This window comes from Pleurodeles waltl, chromosome 6 (assembly GCF_031143425.1).
Source record: "Pleurodeles waltl isolate 20211129_DDA chromosome 6, aPleWal1.hap1.20221129, whole genome shotgun sequence".
In the NCBI taxonomy this organism is placed as follows: Eukaryota; Metazoa; Chordata; class Amphibia; order Caudata; family Salamandridae; genus Pleurodeles; species Pleurodeles waltl.
Window position 1 is genome coordinate 698930228 of NC_090445.1, and position 19789 is coordinate 698950016.

Here is a 19789-nt window from a genome sequence, read left to right on the forward strand (position 1 = left end):
AAAATAATGAGCTTATTTGAACAGGCAACTACCAGAGAACTATATATATTATTTGGACCCACTCTTGCTTCACATATTGGTATAAAAAATAAAGTGTGTCAAGCTGCATTTACCTGGAGAAGATGTTCCCGTTGTTGCATGCGGCGCTTGTGATGTTTTTGAAGAAGTTGTTTCTAATGAAAAAGAAATGTTTTTCTTATATAAGCTTTATTTCTATAGGTGTATTTCTTGAAGTGAGAATGCAAGGAAACCATAAATATGTCTTCTAAAAGTTAATAATGCTCATTGGTGAGCTGTCATCCATGTATGCTAGCTGAAGCAATCAAACTTCACTCTGAATCCATGCCATGGACTATGGATGAAGGCGAACACATTATTACAGATGTCTAGCTTAATACATTTCTTGCAATTTGCAAAGGTACAAGATGTCACTAGAAACGATTTCTAGGTCACTCAGAAAGATTGTATCAGTTGACAAATTTCACTAAAACGTTTCATGGCAGCCATGAGTGTTATAAAGATCTAAATCAAAGGAACATTTCAATGACACGAAGAGATGGTCATTTCCCAATTAAATTGATTATTCTTTCAAGAATGCGCTAAGGAAGGATAGATCATCCCATGGACACTTGCTAGCTAATAACCTAGACATATGTACTTATCAATAAAATGATAGAAAATTCATGTAATTGAAATCAAAGTAAAACTTACTCATATATTCCCATCACTCAAACTGAATGTTTTGAAGTTTGTCAGAAGCAAGGCTCCAATAAATATAGTCAATATAGAGATGTATTCTTCTGCAATACTAATTTGGTTTATGTGATACTAAACCACCCTTTTCACTGGAAGGATATATTTTGGGAATTTGATCCCGGTAGCTCAATCCGATTATGGGCAATACCTATAAAGCCTACATCAACAATTTGTTGGAGATTTTCAGTGATAGAAAGATAATTTCGAATAGCCTAATTATTTTATACTCTATTTTTCAACGGCTGATACAAATGACCATTTACACAATCTGTTTAACATATGAAGTGGGCAATTATGTTTGTCATACTGGATATAAGAATATATGTAGTGATGCATGTCAAGGTAAGACCTTTTATATAACCCAAGTAAACATACTCCAATGATGTCTTTGTCAGAGAAGTAGGAAAAGTTACAATTGTCTTTGTCTGTTTACCTGGATTGGTTTTAGCTTTTATTTCTGGTGTTTGAGTTGATGGTTTAGTTGAGGTTGTTATCTCTAAAATGATAGAGAAGATTTATTTAACCTTATAAATGTATGGGTCAGTTGGAATAAAAAAAAAGGCAATTCTGAAGGAATATTTAAGTAAATTCACACTAAACTGATGTATATTTCAGCAGCTCTGATTTTGTCATGAATAGGAACGCAGCTGCTAATAACCATGGGCCTGATTTGTAAAGGTAAGTTACAATTTTGTGAATGTTTACTCATTGTTGTAAGTTTACTACTTTTGGTGTTGACAAACTCCACTTGGAAACTTAATACAGAAATGTTAGTAACTTGTCTCCACCGTGTGACTAATGCATTTGGCTCACTTTTATGTTGGTGATTGGCATACCTCCCTAAACCCATCCCTGACTCTCCTTAAACCCCTTTTACTCTTCCTTAATCACATCAACTTTAGTAGTAAGTCTTTTCCTTTTACCACTCATCCCCGTGTTCATCCCACATTCACTACTAAAACATATACTTACTTGGAAGTAGACTAGACAGTCAGGGAGCAAACTCCACACCAAAAGTTAGGTAAAACTTACATTTTGTAGTACCATTTGTAGTGTGGTTTGTAGTACTACAAGACATCCCACAATGTGAGTTTGAGAGTCAGATCCGTAGTTTTTTTCAGAAAAATGTAATAATCTACAAAGGAAAGCATTCACCTTGCTATAAATATACAATATTACATTTGCTTTAGGATGTGTGCCCTGCATTTCACTTCGTTCAAAAGTCATGCTCAAATAACCAGTGAAGCAATGGAAAGAATGAAAATGAAGGCCACAATCTAGGGCTAGGACTATTTAGGAAAGATATGTTGCCAGAGTGACTGAAAAATATGGTAGAGATTTTCAAAGTCAGTAAGTGTTCTGAATTCTTATATGTGTTTAGTATTTCTTTTTTTTTGTCCAGGTAGTATTTGTGAAATCAAACAAATTGAGTTAATTGCAGCATTGGGTTGAATTACTGCATTGGGTCCAATGACGGGATTAGGCATATATTCATAATTTTTAAAGACCTGGTGTGCTCTTAATGCTTTCTCTTATTTTCTATCACAATTAGCAATTTTAAAGATATTATGTTCATTTAGCATTTACCTATAATTGCTAGTCTTGTATTCCAGCGCTTTTGATGGTGATATAGTTGAAAGTTTATGTTGAAAAAGGGAGACTTACTGTATAAAAATCCATTAATTCGGAGATTATGTTTCAGAAGTAAATTGATACACCCATGCCAAGTTATGCTGCTTCTTCTGGCAGAGGTCAACATATTCATTGAGTTGACATCTATAACAAATTCCAATTCCAGCACAGTCCCATTAGTCATGGCTGTGAGGGAAATGCTATTTACTTCGTATTGAAAAAAAAAAGAGAAGTCCCACAAAGGAAAGTTTTACTCATGCTATTTTCGCTCTACATTGCTTTTAACTTTATGAATTTGTCTTATACTGCAGTGAAGTAAAGCAAAGAAATATAAGAGACTGAGGAATATATTTCTAAACTTAGAGAACATAAGTGTACAACAAATCTCTCTTATTGCTCTTGATAGTGGAAATAGTATCATGCCCTTCTTAAGCCCCCTTCTTGTTGCAGAGAAAGATGGGAATAAAAAGGTATACCAAACAACATTTACCTGGAGGGAATGTTCCTGTGGTCACTGGTGGAGTTTGTGATGTTTTTGAAGCTGTTGTCGCTATCAAAATAAAAAAAAAGCTACTTATGTGAAGGCTAGTTCTTTAGGTGCATCTCTTTAGGTCAGAAGAAAAGCAAACCATAAATAGGTTTTGCAAATAGAAAATAATGAGCTTATTTGAACAGGCAACTACCAGAGAACTATATATATTATTTGGACCCACTCTTGCTTCACATATTGGTATAAAAAATAAAGTGTGTCAAGCTGCATTTACCTGGAGAAGATGTTCCCGTTGTTGCATGCGGCGCTTGTGATGTTTTTGAAGAAGTTGTTTCTAATGAAAAAGAAATGTTTTTCTTATATAAGCTTTATTTCTATAGGTGTATTTCTTGAAGTGAGAATGGAAGGAAACCATAAATATGTCTTCTAAAAGTTAATAATGCTCATTGGTGAGCTGTCATCCATGTATGCTAGCTGAAGCGATCAAACTTCACTCTGAATCCATGCCATGGACTATGGATGAAGGCAAACACATTATTACAGATGTCTAGCTTAATACATTTCTTGCAATTTGCAAAGGTACAAGATGTCACTAGAAACGATTTCTAGGTCACTCAGAAAGATTGTATCAGTTGACAAATTTCACTAAAACGTTTCATGGCAGCCATGAGTGTTATAAAAATCTAAATCAAAGGAACATTTCAATGACACGAAGAGATGGTCATTTCCCAATTAAATTGATTATTCTTTCAAGAATGCGCTAAGGAAGGATAGATCATCCCATGGACACTTGCTAGCTAATAACCTAGACATATGTACTTATCAATAAAATGATAGAAAATTCATGTAATTGAAATCAAAGTAAAACTTACTCATATATTCCCATCACTCCCACTGAATGTTTTGAAGTTTGTCAGAAGCAAGGCTCCAATAAATATAGTCAATATAGAGATGTATTCTTCTGCAATACTAATTTGGTTTATGTGATACTAAACCACCCTTTTCACTGGAAGGATATATTTTGGGAATTTGATCCCGGTAGCTCAATCCGATTATGGGCAATACCTATAAAGCCTACATCAACAATTTGTTGGAGATTTTCAGTGATAGAAAGATAATTTCGAATAGCCTAATTATTTTATACTCTATTTTTCAACGGCTGATACAAATGACCATTTACACAATCTGTTTAACATATGAAGTGGGCAATTATGTTTGTCATACTGGATATAAGAACATATGTAGTGATGCATGTCAAGGTAAGACCTTTTATATAACCCAAGTAAACATACTCCAATGATGTCTTTGTCAGAGAAGTAGGAAAAGTTACAATTGTCTTTGTCTGTTTACCTGGATTGGTTTTAGCTTTTATTTCTGGTGTTTGAGTTGATGGTTTAGTTGAGGTTGTTATCTCTAAAATGATAGAGAAGATTTATTTAACCTTATAAATGTATGGGTCAGTTGGAATAAAAAAAAAGGCAATTCTGAAGGAATATTTAAGTAAATTCACACTAAACTGATGTATATTTCAGCAGCTCTGATTTTGTCATGAATAGGAACGCAGCTGCTAATAACCATGGGCCTGATTTGTAAAGGTAAGTTACAATTTTGTGAATGTTTACTCATTGTTGTAAGTTTACTACTTTTGGTGTTGACAAACTCCACTTGGAAACTTAATACAGAAATGTTAGTAACTTGTCTCCACCATGTGACTAATGCATTTGGCTCACTTTTATGTTGGTGATTGGCATACCTCCCTAAACCCATCCCTGACTCTCCTTAAACCCCTCTTACTCTTCCTTAATCACATCAACTTTAGTAGTAAGTCTTTTCCTTTTACCACTCATCCCCGTGTTCATCCCACATTCACTACTAAAACATATACTTACTTGGAAGTAGACTAGACAGTCAGGGAGCAAACTCCACACCAAAAGTTAGGTAAAACTTACATTTTGTAGTACCATTTGTAGTGTGGTTTGTAGTACTACAAGACATCCCACAATGTGAGTTTGAGAGTCAGATCCGTAGTTTTTTTCAGAAAAATGTAATAATCTACAAAGGAAAGCATTCACCTTGCTATAAATATACAATATTACATTTGCTTTAGGATGTGTGCCCTGCATTTCACTTCGTTCAAAAGTCATGCTCAAATAACCAGTGAAGCAATGGAAAGAATGAAAATGAAGGCCACAATCTAGGGCTAGGACTATTTAGGAAAGATATGTTGCCAGAGTGACTGAAAAATATGGTAGAGATTTTCAAAGTCAGTAAGTGTTCTGAATTCTTATATGTGTTTAGTATTTCTTTTTTTTTGTCCAGGTAGTATTTGTGAAATCAAACAAATTGAGTTAATTGCAGCATTGGGTTGAATTACTGCATTGGGTCCAATGACGGGATTAGGCATATATTCATAATTTTCAAAAGACCTGGTGTGCTCTTAATGCTTTCTCTTATTTTCTATCACAATTAGCAATTTTAAAGATATTATGTTCATTTAGCATTTACCTATAATTGCTAGTCTTGTATTCCAGCGCTTTTGATGGTGATATAGTTGAAAGTTTATGTTGAAAAAGGGAGACTTACTGTATAAAAATCCATTAATTCGGAGATTATGTTTCAGAAGTAAATTGATACACCCATGCCAAGTTATGCTGCTTCTTCTGGCAGAGGTCAACATATTCATTGAGTTGACATCTATAACAAATTCCAATTCCAGCACAGTCCCATTAGTCATGGCTGTGAGGGAAATGCTATTTACTTCGTATTGAAAAAAAAAAGAGAAGTCCCACAAAGGAAAGTTTTACTCATGCTATTTTCGCTCTACATTGCTTTTAACTTTATGAATTTGCCTTATACTGCAGTGAAGTAAAGCAAAGAAATATAAGAGACTGAGGAATATATTTCTAAACTTAGAGAACATAAGTGTACAACAAATCTATCTTATTGCTCTTGATAGTGGAAATAGTATCATGCCCTTCTTAAGCCCCCTTCTTGTTGCAGAGAAAGATGGGAATAAAAAGGTATACCAAACAACATTTACCTGGAGGGAATGTTCCTGTGGTCACTGGTGGAGTTTGTGATGTTTTTGAAGCTGTTGTCGCTATCAAAATAAAAAAAAAAGCTACTTATGTGAAGGCTAGTTCTTTAGGTGCATCTCTTTAGGTCAGAAGAAAAGCAAACCATAAATAGGTTTTGCAAATAGAAAATAATGAGCTTATTTGAACAGGCAACTACCAGAGAACTATATATATTATTTGGACCCACTCTTGCTTCACATATTGGTATAAAAAATAAAGTGTGTCAAGCTGCATTTACCTGGAGAAGATGTTCCCGTTGTTGCATGCGGCGCTTGTGATGTTTTTGAAGAAGTTGTTTCTAATGAAAAAGAAATGTTTTTCTTAAATAAGCTTTATTTCTATAGGTGTATTTCTTGAAGAGAGAATGGAAGGAAACCATAAATATGTCTTCTAAAAGTTAATAATGCTCATTGGTGAGCTGTCATCCATGTATGCTAGCTGAAGCGATCAAACTTCACTCTGAATCCATGCCATGGACTATGGATGAAGGCAAACACATTATTACAGATGTCTAGCTTAATACATTTCTTGCAATTTGCAAAGGTACAAGATGTCACTAGAAACGATTTCTAGGTCACTCAGAAAGATTGTATCAGTTGACAAATTTCACTAAAACATTTCATGGCAGCCATGAGTGTTATAAAAATCTAAATCAAAGGAACATTTCAATGACACGAAGATATGGTCATTTCCCAATTAAATTGATTATTCTTTCAAGAATGCGCTAAGGAAGGATAGATCATCCCATGGACACTTGCTAGCTAATAACCTAGACATATGTACTTATCAATAAAATGATAGAAAATTCATGTAATTGAAATCAAAGTAAAACTTACTCATATATTCCCATCACTCCCACTGAATGTTTTGAAGTTTGTCAGAAGCAAGGCTCCAATAAATATAGTCAATATAGAGATGTATTCTTCTGCAATACTAATTTGGTTTATGTGATCCTAAACCACCCTTTTCACTGGAAGGATATATTTTGGGAATTTGATCCCGGTAGCTCAATCCGATTATGGGCAATACCTATAAAGCCTACATCAACAATTTGTTGGAGATTTTCAGTGATAGAAAGATAATTTCGAATAGCCTAATTATTTTATACTCTATTTTTTAACGGCTGATACAAATGACCATTTACACAATCTGTTTAACATATGAAGTGGGCAATTATGTTTGTCATACTGGATATAAGAACATATGTAGTGATGCATGTCAAGGTAAGACCTTTTATATAACCCAAGTAAACATACTCCAATGATGTCTTTGTCAGAGAAGTAGGAAAAGTTACAATTGTCTTTGTCTGTTTACCTGGATTGGTTTTAGCTTTTATTTCTGGTGTTTGAGTTGATGGTTTAGTTGAGGTTGTTATCTCTAAAATGATAGAGAAGATTTATTTAACCTTATAAATGTATGGGTCAGTTGGAATTAAAAAAAAGGCAATTCTGAAGGAATATTTAAGTAAATTCACACTAAACTGATGTATATTTCAGCAGCTCTGATTTTGTCATAAATAGGAACGCAGCTGCTAGTAACCATGGGCCTGATTTGTAAAGGTAAGTTACAATTTTGTGAATGTTTACTCATTGTTGTAAGTTTACTACTTTTGGTGTTGACAAACTCCACTTGGAAACTTAATACAGAAATGTTAGTAACTTGTCTCCACCATGTGACTAATGCATTTGGCTCACTTTTATGTTGGTGATTGGCATACCTCCCTAAACCCATCCCTGACTCTCCTTAAACCCCTCTTACTCTTCCTTAATCACATCAACTTTAGTAGTAAGTCTTTTCCTTTTACCACTCATCCCCGTGTTCATCCCACATTCACTACTAAAACATATACTTACTTGGAAGTAGACTAGACAGTCAGGGAGCAAACTACACACCAAAAGTTAGGTAAAACTTACATTTTGTAGTACCATTTGTAGTGTGGTTTGTAGTACTACAAGACATCCCACAATGTGCAGTTTGAGAGTCAGATCCGTAGTTTTTTTCAGAAAAATTTAATAATCTACAAAGGAAAGCATTCACCTTGCTATAAATATACAATATTACATTTGCTTTAGGATGTGTGCCCTGCATTTCACTTCGTTCAAAAGTCATGCTCAAATAACCAGTGAAGCAATGGAAAGAATTAACATGAAGGCCACAATCTAGGGCTAGGACTATTTAGGAAAGATATGTTGCCAGAGTGACTGAAAAATATGGTAGAGATTTTCAAAATCAGTAAGTGTTCTGAATTCTTATATGTGTTTAGTATTTCTTTTTTTTTGTCCAGGTAGTATTTGTGAAATCAAACAAATTGAGTTAATTGCAGCATTGGGTTGAATTACTGCATTGGGTCCAATGACGGGATTAGGCATATATTCATAATTTTTAAAGACCTGGTGTGCTCTTAATGCTTTCTCTTATTTTCTATCACAATTAGCAATTTTAAAGATATTATGTTCATTTAGCATTTACCTATAATTGCTAGTCTTGTATTCCAGCGCTTTTGATGGTGATATAGTTGAAAGTTTATGTTGAAAAAGGGAGACTTACTGTATAAAACTCCATTAATTCGGAGACTATGTTTCAGAAGTAAATTGATACACCCATGCCAAGTTATGCTGCTTCTTCTGGCAGAGGTCAACATATTCATTGAGTTGACATCTATAACAAATTCCAATTCCAGCACAGTCCCATTAGTCATGGCTGTGAGGGAAATGCTATTTACTTCGTATTGAAAAAAAAAAGAGAAGTCCCACAAAGGAAAGTTTTACTCATGCTATTTTCGCTCTACATTGCTTTTAACTTTATGAATTTGCCTTATACTGCAGTGAAGTAAAGCAAAGAAATATAAGAGACTGAGGAATATATTCCTAAATTTAGAGAACATAAGTGTACAACAAATCTCTCTTATTGCTCTTGATAGTGGAAATAGTATCATGCCCTTCTTAAGCCCCCTTCTTGTTGCAAAGAAAGATGGGAATAACAAGGTATACCAAACAACATTTACCTGGAGGGAATGTTCCTGTGGTCGCTGGTGGAGTTTGTGATGTTTTTGAAGCTGTTGTCTCTATCAAAATAAAAAAAAGCTTCTTATGTGAAGGATAGTTCTTTAGGTGCATCTCTTTAGGTCAGAAGAAAAGCAAACCATAAATAGATTTTGCAAATAGAAAATAATGAGCTTATTTGAACAGACAGCTACCAGAGAACTATATATATTATGTGGACCCCCTCTTGCTGCACAGATAGGTATAAAAAATAAAGTGTGTCAAGCTGCCTTTACCTGGAGAAGATGTTCCCGTTGTTGCATGCGGCGCTTGTGATGTTTTTGAAGAAGTTGTTTCTAATGAAAAAGAAAAGTTTTACTTATATAAGCTTTATTTCTATAATTGTATTTCTTGAAGTGTGAATGGAAGGGAACCATAAATATGTCTCATGCAAGTTAATAATGGTCAGTGGTGAGCTGTCATCCATGTATGCTAGTTGAAGCAATCAAACCTCACTCTTTGAATCCATGCCATGGACTATGGATGAAGGCAAACACATTATTACAGATGATTAGCTTAATACATTTCTTGAAATTTGCAAAGGTACAAGATGTCACTAGAAATTATTTCTAGGTCACTCAGAAAGATTGGATCAGTTGACAAATTTCACTAAAACGTTTAATGGCAGCCATGAGTGTTATAAAGGCCTAAATAAAACGAACATTTCAAGGACACCAAGAGAGAGTAATTTCCCAATGAAATTGATTATTCTTTCAAGAACGCGCTAAGGAAGGATAGATCATCCCATGGACACTTGCTAGCTAATAACCTAGACATATGTACTTATCAATAAAATGATAGAAAATTCATGTAATTGAAATCAAAGTAAAACGTACTCATATATTCCCATCAATCCCACTGAATATTTGAACTTTGTCAGAAGCAAGGCTCCAATAAATATAGTCAATATAGAGATGTATTCTTCTGCAATACTAATTTGGTTTATGTGAAACTAAACCATCCTTTTCACTGGAAGGATATATTTTGGGAATTTGATCCTGTTAGCTTAATCAGATTATGGGCAATACCTGTAAAGCCTACATCAACAATTTGTCGGAGATTTTCAGCGATAGAAAGATAATTTTGAATAGCGTTATTATTTTATACTCTGTTTTTCAAAGGCTGACACAAATGACCATTTAAACAATCTGTTTAACAGATGAAGTAAGTAATCATGTTTGTCATACTGGATATAAGAATATATGTAGTGAATCATGTCAAGGTGAGACCTTTTCTATAACCCAGGTAAGCACAATCCAATGACCTCTTTGTCAGAGAAGTTGAAAAGTTACAATTGTCTTTGCCTGTTTATCTGGATTGGTTTTTGCTGTTATTTCTGGTGTTTGAGTTGATGGTTTAGTTGAGGTTGTTGTCTCTAAAATGATAGAGAAGATTTATTTAACCTTATAAATGTATTAGTCAGTTGGAATTTAAAAAAGGCAATTCTGAAGGAATAATTGCGTAAATTCACCCTAAACTGATGTATATTTCAGCAGCTCTGATTTTGTCATGAATAGGAACGCAGCTGCCAGTAACCATTGGCCTGATTTGTAAAGGTAAGTTACAGTTTTGTGAATGTTTACTCTTTGTTGTAAGTTTACTAAGTTTGCTAAGTTTACTAACTAAGTTTACTAATTTTGGTATTGACAAACTCCACTTGGAAACTTAATACAGAAATGTTAGCAACTTGTCTCCACCATGTGACTAATGCATTTTGCTCACTCTTATGTTCGTGGTTGGCATACCTCCCTAATCCCATCCCTGACTCTCCTTAAACCCCTCTTACTCTTCCTTAATCACATCAACTTCAGTAGCAAGTCTTTTCCTTTTACCACTCATCCCACGTCTCCATCCCACATTCACTACTAAAACATATACTTACTTGGAATAAGACTAAACAGTCAGGGAGCAAACTCCACACCAAACATAAAACTGACATTTTGTTGTACCATTTGTATCGTAGTTTGCAGTACCACAAGACATCCCACAATGTGGCGTTTTAGAGTCAGATCCGTAGTTTTTTTACCGAAAAATGTAATAATCTACAAAGGAAAGCATTCACCTTGCTATAAATATACAATATTACATTTGCTTTAGGATGTGTGCCCTGCATTTCACTTCGTTCAAAAGTCATGCTCAAATAACCAGTGAAGCAATGGAAAGAATGAACATGAAGGCCACAATCTAGGGCTAGGACTATTTAGGAAAGATATGTTGCCAGAGTGACTGAAAATTATGGTAGAGATTTTCAAAGTAAGCAAGTGTTCTGAATTCTTATATGTGTTTAGTATTTTTTTTTGTCCAGGTAGTATTTGTGAAATCAAACAAATTGAGTTAATTGCAGCATTGGGTTCATTTCCTGCATTAGGTCCAATGACGGGATTAGGCATATATTCATAATTTTAAAAAACCTGGTGTGCTCTTAATGCTTTCCCTTATTTTCTATCAAAATTAGTAAGTTTAAAGATATTGGGCCTCATTACGACCCTGGCGGTCAGAGACCGCCAGGGTGGAGGCCGGAGGTAGCACCACCAACAGGCTGGCGGTGCTACACCGCGGTCGACCAGCCGGGTCCGGCGGTTTCCCGCCGGATTGCCCCCGGCTGGGGGAATCCTCCATGCAGCGCCGCCATGAGGATTCCGACCCCCTTCCCGCCAGCCTGTTCCTGGCGGTTTACACCGCCAGGAAGAGGCTGGCGGGAACGGGTGTCGTGGGGCCCCTGGGGGCCCCTGCACTGCCCAAGCCAATGGCATGGGCAGGGCAGGGGCCCCCTAACAGGGCCCCATTAAGATTTTCAGTGTCTGCTTAGCAGACACTGAAAATCGCGACGGGTGCAACTGCACCCGTCGCACCCCAGTAAAGCCGCCGGCTCCATTCGGAGCCGGCTTCATCTTTGCTGGGGCTTTCCCGCCGGCCCAGCGGGAAAGTTAGAATGGTCCCTGCGGTCATTTGACCGCGGGCGGTATTTGGGCGGTTTCCGCCCGCCGGGCGCCACCCGCCGGGGTTGGAATGACCCCCATTATGTTCATTTAGTATTTACCTATAACTGGTAGTCTTGTATTCCAGTGGTTTTGATGGTGATATAGTTGAAAGTTTATGTTGAAAAAGGGAGACTTACTGTATTAAAATCCTATAATTCGGAGACTATGTTTCAGAAGTAAATTGATACACCCATGCCAAATTATGCTGCTTCTTCTGGCAGAGGTCAACATATTCATTGAGTTGACATCTATAACAAATTCCAATTCCAGCACAGTCCCATTAGTCATGGCTGTGAGGGAAATGCTATTTACTTCGTATTGAAAAAAAAAAGAGAAGTCCCACAAAGGAAAGTTTTACTCATGCTATTTTCGCTCTACATTGCTTTTAACTTTATGAATTTGCCTTATACTGCAGTGAAGTAAAGCAAAAAAATATAAGAGATTGAGGAATATATTCCTAAACTTAGAGAACATAGGTGTACAACAAATCTCTCTTATTGCTCTTGATAATGGAAATAGTATCATGCCCTTCTTAAGCCCCCTTCTTGTTGCAGAGAAAGATGGGAATAAAAAGGTATACCAAACAACATTTACCTGGAGGGAATGTTCCTGTGGTCGCTGGTGGAGTTTGTGATGTTTTTGAAGCTGTTGTCTCTATCAAAATAAAAAAAAAGCTTCTTATGTGAAGGTTAGTTCTTTATGTGCATCTCTTTAGGTCAGAAGAAAAGCAAACCATAAATAGATTTTGCAAATAGAAAATAATGAGCTTATGAACAGACAGCTACCAGAGAACTATATATATTATGTGGACCCACTCTTGCTGCACAGATAGGTATAAAAAATAAAGTGTGTCAAGCTGCATTTACCTGGAGAAGATGTTCCCTTTGTTGCATGCCGCGCTTGTGATGTTTTTGAAGAAGTTGTTTCTAATGAAAAAGAAAATGTTTACTTATATAAGCTTTATTTCTATAATTGTATTTCTTGAAGTGATAATGGAAGGAAACCATAAATATGTCTCATAAAAGTTAATAATGCTCATTGGTGAGCTGTCATCCATGTATGCTAGTTGAAGCAATCAAACCTCACTCTTTGAATCCATGCCATGGACTATGGATGAAGGCAAACACATTATTACAGATGACTAGCATAATACATTTCTTGAAATTTGCAAAGGTACAAGATGTCACTAGAAACGATTTCTAGGTCACTCAGAAAGATTGGATCAGTTGACAAATTTCACTAAAATATTTAATGGCAGCCATGAGTGTTATAAAGGCCAAAATAAAAGGAACATTTCAATGACACGAAGAGAGGGTAATTTCCCAATGAAATTGATTGTTCTTTCAAGAATGCGCTAAGGAAGGATAGATCATCCCATCGACACTTGCTAGCTAATAACCTAGACATCTGTACTTATCAATAAAATTATAGAAAATTCATGTAATTGAAATCAACGTAAAACTTACTCACATATTCCATTCACTCCCACTGAATATTTTGAAGTTTGTCAGAAGCAAGGCTCCAATAAATATGGTCAATATAGAGATGTATTCTTCTGCAACACTAATTGGGTTTATGTGATACTAAACCACCCTTTTCACTGGAAGGATATTTTTTGGGAATTTGATCCCGGTAGCTCAATCAGATTATGGGCAATAACTATAAAGCCTACATCAACAATTTGTCGGAGATTTTCAGCGATAGAAAGATAATTTCGAATAGCCTAATTATTTTATACTCTATTTTTCAAAGGTTAACACAAATGACCATTTACACAATCTGTTTAACATATGAAGTGAGTATTCGTGTTTGTCATACTGGTTATAAGAATATATGTAGTGATGCATGTCAAGGTGAGACCTTTTATATAACCCAGGTAAGCACATTCCAATGACCTCTTTGTCAGAGAAGTAGAAAAGTTACAATTGTCTTTGTCTGTTTACCTGTATTGGTTTTTGCTGTTATTTCTGGTGTTTGAGTTGATGGTTTAGTTGAGGTAGTTGTCTCTAAAATGTTAGATAAGATTTATTTAAACTTATAAATGTATGGGTCAGTTGGAATTAAAAAAAGGCAATTCTGAAAGAATATTTACGTAAATTCAACCTAAACTGATGTATATTTCAGCAGCTCTGATTTTGTCAAGAATAGGAACACAGCTGCTAGTAACCATGGGCCTGATTTGTAAAGGAAAGTTACAATTTTGTGAACTTTTGGTATTGACAAACTCCACTTGGAAACTTAATACAGAAATGTTAGTAACTTGTCTCCACCATGTGACTAATGCATTTGGCTCACTCTTATGTTTGTGGTTGGCATACCGCCCTAAACCCATCCCTGACTCTCATTAAACCCCTCTTACTCTTCCTTAATCACATCAACTTTAGTAGTAAGTCTTTTCCTTTACCACTCATCCGCCGTGTCTATCCCACATTCACTACTAAAACATATACTTACTTGGAAGAAGACTAGACAGTCAGGGAGCAAACTCCACAGCAAACGTTAGGTAAAACTTTCAATTTTTAGTACCATTTGTAGTGTGGTTTGTAGTATTACAAGACATCCCACAATGTGCAGTTTGAGAGTCAGATCCGTAGTTTTTTACAGAAAAATGTAATAATCTACAAAGGAAAGCATTCACCTTGCTATAAATGTACAATATAACATTTGCTTTTGGATGTGTGCCCTGCATTTCACTTCGTTCAAAAGTCATGATCAAATAACCAGTGAAGCAATGCAAAGAATGAACATGAAGGCCAAAATCTAGGGCTAGGACGTGATCTGAATTCCTATATGTGTTTACTATATATTTTTTCTTTGTCCAGGCAGTATTTGTGAAATCAAACAAATTGAGCTAATTGCAGTATTGGGTTGAATTACTGCATTGGGTCCAATGATGGGATTAGGCATATATTCATTATTTTTAAAGACCTGGTGTGCTCTTAATGCTTTCCATTATTTTCTATCAACCTTGGCAAGTAGTTTAAAGATATTATGTTCATTTAGTATTTACCTATATTTGCTAGTCTTGTATTTCAGTGCTTTTGATGGTGATATAGTTGAAAGTTTATGTTGAAAAAGGGAGACTTACAGTATTAAAATCCATTAATTCGGAGACTATGTTTCAGAAGTAAATTGATACACCCATGCCAAATTATACTGCTACTCCTGGCAGAGGTCAACATATTAATTGAATTAACATCTATAACAAATTGTTGTCTCTATCAAAATTAAAAAAAGCTACTTATGTGAAGGTTAGTTCTTTAGGTGCATCTCTTTAGGTTAGAAGAAAAGCAAACCATAAATAGATTTTGCACATAGAAAATAATGAGCTTACTTGAACAGGCAGCTACCAGAGAAATATATATATTATGTGGACCCACTCTTGCTGCACAGATAGGTATAACAAATAAAGTGTGTCATGCTGCATTTACCTGGAGAATATGTTCCCGGTGTTGCATGCAGCGCTTGTGTTGTTTTTGAAGAAGTTGTTTCTAATTAAAAAGAAAATGTTTACTTATATAAGCTTTATTTCTATAATTGTATTTCTTGAAGTGAGAATGGAATGGAACCATAAATATGTCTCATAAAAGTTAATAATGGTCAGTGGTGAGTTGTCATCCATGTATGCCAGTCGAAGCAATCAAACCTCACTCTTTGAATCCATGCCATGGACTATGGATGAAGGCAAACACATTATTACAGATGACTAGCTTAATACATTTCTTGCAATTTGCAATGGTACAAGGGGCCATATTTATACTTTTTGACGCAAAACTGCACCTTCGCAGTTTTGCGTAAAGAATATTACCGCCGGCTAACGCCATTTTGGTGCGCCGTGCGTGGGTCAAATGTATACTTTGACGCAAGGCAGCGCAAACCACAGACAGGAGTCATTTATTTTGACACACACCGCAGCGTCAAGTCGTAAAGCAAAATGACGTTAACGTGGTGGAAATGACTGTGGGTCGATTTACGACCCCGCAAACCGGATATGCACTGTTTTTTGACACAATAGCGTCAAAAAAACCCGCAAACACTGCCATTTCACCAGAGGAGAGCCAAAATGGATCCCAGGTGCCAAGACAGACCCCAGGAAGATGACAACAGACCAGGAACCAGCCAGGAGGACCCACGCAAGAACCAGGACACTTATAAGAAGAAAAGAAAGTGTCGCTTCAGTGCAGAGGAGCAGGAAATTCTGGTTAAAGACGTGACGGAACACCAGCACCAACTGTTTGTCACATCAAAGTTGCCAATCAGTAGGAGAGAGGCAATATGGCAAGAAATTGATGACAAGATTAACAGTGTGGCAGAAGTACGCAGAATAGTCATCGAGTGCAAGAAACGCTGGCATGACTGCAAGCGCAGGACCAAGGAAAAGATGGCCAGGAACAGGAAGGCGGCACTGCAGACTGGAGGTGGGAGTCCAGCACACCAGGAGGCCCGGAGCCACATGGGGGAGATGGTCGCAGCCGTCATCCCTGAGGAGATCGTCACAAGGATTCAAAGACAGGAAGCGCAGACTACCAGGAGACAGCGCACAAGCAGGGTAAGTTACATGGGGAATTGAAATGCACTAATGTCAACTGCAATCAGGGGGGAATATCTACTACACATTGCATGTAAGTCATATACATGGAGTGGCATGGGTAAAGGGGCACAGCATGGGGGCATTGCCTGCACAGACAGAATCTGGGGCAGACCATTACACTACTCCAACAACAGTCCATGGGGGCCTGCTGCCATACCAATAATGGAGCAAACGGAAAGCCACGCCAGGAGGGAAGTGCAAAACATCAAACTGACATCCCAGCACACGTCAGCCACCATACCCCCCACATTAACTAGGGCCCTATTAACAATCTCTAGCCATACCAACAACTGGAATGTAACTGCGACAACAGTTGCCACTACCACCTCCGCTCTGTGTGCAGCTCAAGGAGCCAATGGCAGTAACCTCCCCATGGATCATACACACCTAAATTAGAGGGTTGAGGATGACAACTTCAACAATCCCATGAAAAAAGACAAAAGCCCCAGTACTGTCAAATGTCAATGCCCATAGTTGTTGCAAACATCAGCCAATGTCAACAACAATAGGAGCTACACAGCACTAAGGGCATACCCATGCTGCATATGTCAGGGTCCATCTTGTGCCTGGGTAACATCCCAAATATCATACTACTCAGACAACAGCATTGAGGGGGAGGACACATGTAATTGGTAACTGAAATACACCTGCACAGTCAGAGGAGGAAATAGGACACTGATACGATTATCAGGGCAATCCAATGTACCACACATTCCCAACATCAGCTGTACACATTACCAATGCCAACATCCATATCATGTCTTAACATTGCTATGCATAGGATATGCTAGATGTCAAATACATTTAAGTGGATGTGAAAGATCAGAGACTGGGCAGGTCCAGATTGTTAAGTGTGCTGCTAGTGCCATCAGAACACCCACAGACAGTGGAAGGTCTCACCATGAGGATGGATGCAGACGGAGGGTTGAATAGGACAAGAAGGCGGCAATTCACTATTTGGCCAAATCCAACACCAAGAAGAGATGATGCCGACAAGGCTAATATCTAAATAACATACATGTGACATGCAGGTGGGACATAGGCCTGGGAGAATGCCCATCTGAAAGACTGGAGCAATAAATACGAAACAAGATCACAATGTGAATTAATCACAAGGCAGGCATGTCACATCACTCATGCCACAACACAGACACACTAATTGTACCCTGTTTCATTGCAGAGGAAGATGGATCTCCTGCGGATATGCCTGTCCCAGATTACCCTGATGACATGGATGATGAGCTGATAAACATTCCCCAAGAGACTATCCAAAAGGTCCTTGAAACCCTCCAGACCCTACCTTCAGTCATAAGGAGGAGCACAGAACAAGCAGCCATTGCAGAGAATCCACCCACCACCCCAATTGTAAGACCTGCCAGCTCCAATACAGCTGAGGACTCAGACGACACAGGCACCAGCTTTGATAGAACTGTAGTTGGGGTACAGCGGGAGCTGGCCAAGGAGGTGCGGGTAGGGATGCAAACTATGGCAGCCAGCCTAGAGGGGGTGCGCTTCGTGCATGATGTCATCTGCAGATCAGGCAGCAGCTATGCAAGCCCTAACATCTATCTTGCAGGAACAGCAAAAAAACCAGAAGGAAATCAGCACAGCTGTAATACAGTTGACCCAACACCACAGCAATCCTGTCAACACGTGCACGAATGCAACATTGAACCCCTCAGGGCCGACCTGGCTGCCTACCATCGTGATGTGGCTGCTATTCTCAAGAACCAGCAGATCCTCCTTGCTGCAGTACTGCCCTTAAGACCTTCACAGGTAGCAGCAACCGGGATGTCTCACTCCACGTCTTCTAACACTGAGGTGTGTGTTGCCCCTTCCCAACCACCACCACCAAGGACAGAGGAGGCAACATACACATCAGAAGAAGAAGACATGGAACAGATCACCTTCACACATAAAAGTACCCGGAAGCACTAGTCCCTGCCACATGGCCACCTATTACCAAGGTCCAGCGCTTTGTAACATGCCAGTCTTGAAACAACTGTACTTAATGACTGTTCTGCTTACCACTGTATATCTTGTCAGCCTGACCAGTGATTGTCTCTCTCCTACTCATTGGCAAATCCTGTCCCTCTGCACTGTCTGAAACATCACCCCAGCATGTCAAAAGCATTTCCGTAACCCCTTGTGTAGGATCACAATGTAAGATGTCACTCTAATGGACTCACAATCATGGACAATGTACAGTTAGCACTACAGCACTTTTCAATAAATAGCACTTACACAACAAATCTGTCTCTGGGTAACGTGACATTTCAACTGTGCAGTAGATAACTGAAATGTGACTCCTGTCAAATTACGTAGCTTGTCAATACAACTGTCCTGAAATTATGTAGTCAGATAAATCTGCACATTGCCCATGATTGCATCATACTCTGCCCATCCTGAGGGACATATCTGATTAAGTGAGAAACCATACACCATCATGCTGTGTTGGACAGAATAATGCTTCCTCAAGGGATATCTAAGTCATCAAATAGTGGCAGCAAAATGTTGTCACCATGCAATACTAACACATATAACAGTGCACACAAATCTAAGCTAACACTACAAAAACTGCATGAATGAAGCTGTCTGAGTTTACATACAAATAGGTAATCATGCTGAACTGTGTCACAAATGACATATGTGAGTCATGAAGACAAGAATACTAGAGTGCCTACAAGAACTCATCTTATAAGGGTGTCCTTGATCATCACACTGCAGTCAGACCTAAAACTGTTCCCCCAATACCAAGTCTGGAAGCACTGTTTGTGATGTAGAAAACACACTTATCAACAGAAACACATAGTGATCCATATTAACTGTGATTGGTGGTTGCAACAAAGGGTGGAAACTTTGCAAGGTAGCTCTGGGGTAGCTGCCAATCTTACAGCTCAGTTGGGATTTGTTTGTAGCATAGGACACAAATGTAATAGAACAACATTCAGGTACACTGATTCCAAGCCCAGGATCAAGTACCATTTAACACATACTGTTAAGGTATACAATGGAGACCTAGGCACTCATAAGTACATCAAAGTCTATAGAAATCACTATTATGGATTGAACAGAGTATAAATATCATTAATTATACATCCACTAGAAAATGCAAATGAACAAAAATCCAATAGGGATCATTTTGAGTGACGAATCCATCCTTTAATGTGACACAGAAACAGCCAACACGTGTTTCGTCATGGGAGTAGATACTCCCCGTG

General features: G+C 37.6%; 1 protein-coding gene across 1 annotated transcript in view; it reads right to left on the reverse strand.

The window, feature by feature from the left end:
* The window catches only part of LOC138301686 (putative uncharacterized protein DDB_G0277255), a 163546-nt gene that overhangs the window by 113146 nt on the left and 30611 nt on the right, over positions 1–19789 (reverse strand). Inside the window, exons 3-8 of the mRNA XM_069242201.1 lie at positions 13921–13983; positions 12844–12903; positions 9233–9292; positions 7270–7332; positions 4229–4291; positions 1190–1252 (exon numbers count right to left, since the gene is read on the reverse strand). Of these exons, the coding sequence (XP_069098302.1) occupies positions 1190–1252; positions 4229–4291; positions 7270–7332; positions 9233–9292; positions 12844–12903; positions 13921–13983 (372 nt within the window). The remainder of the gene's footprint in view (positions 1–1189; positions 1253–4228; positions 4292–7269; positions 7333–9232; positions 9293–12843; positions 12904–13920; positions 13984–19789) is intronic.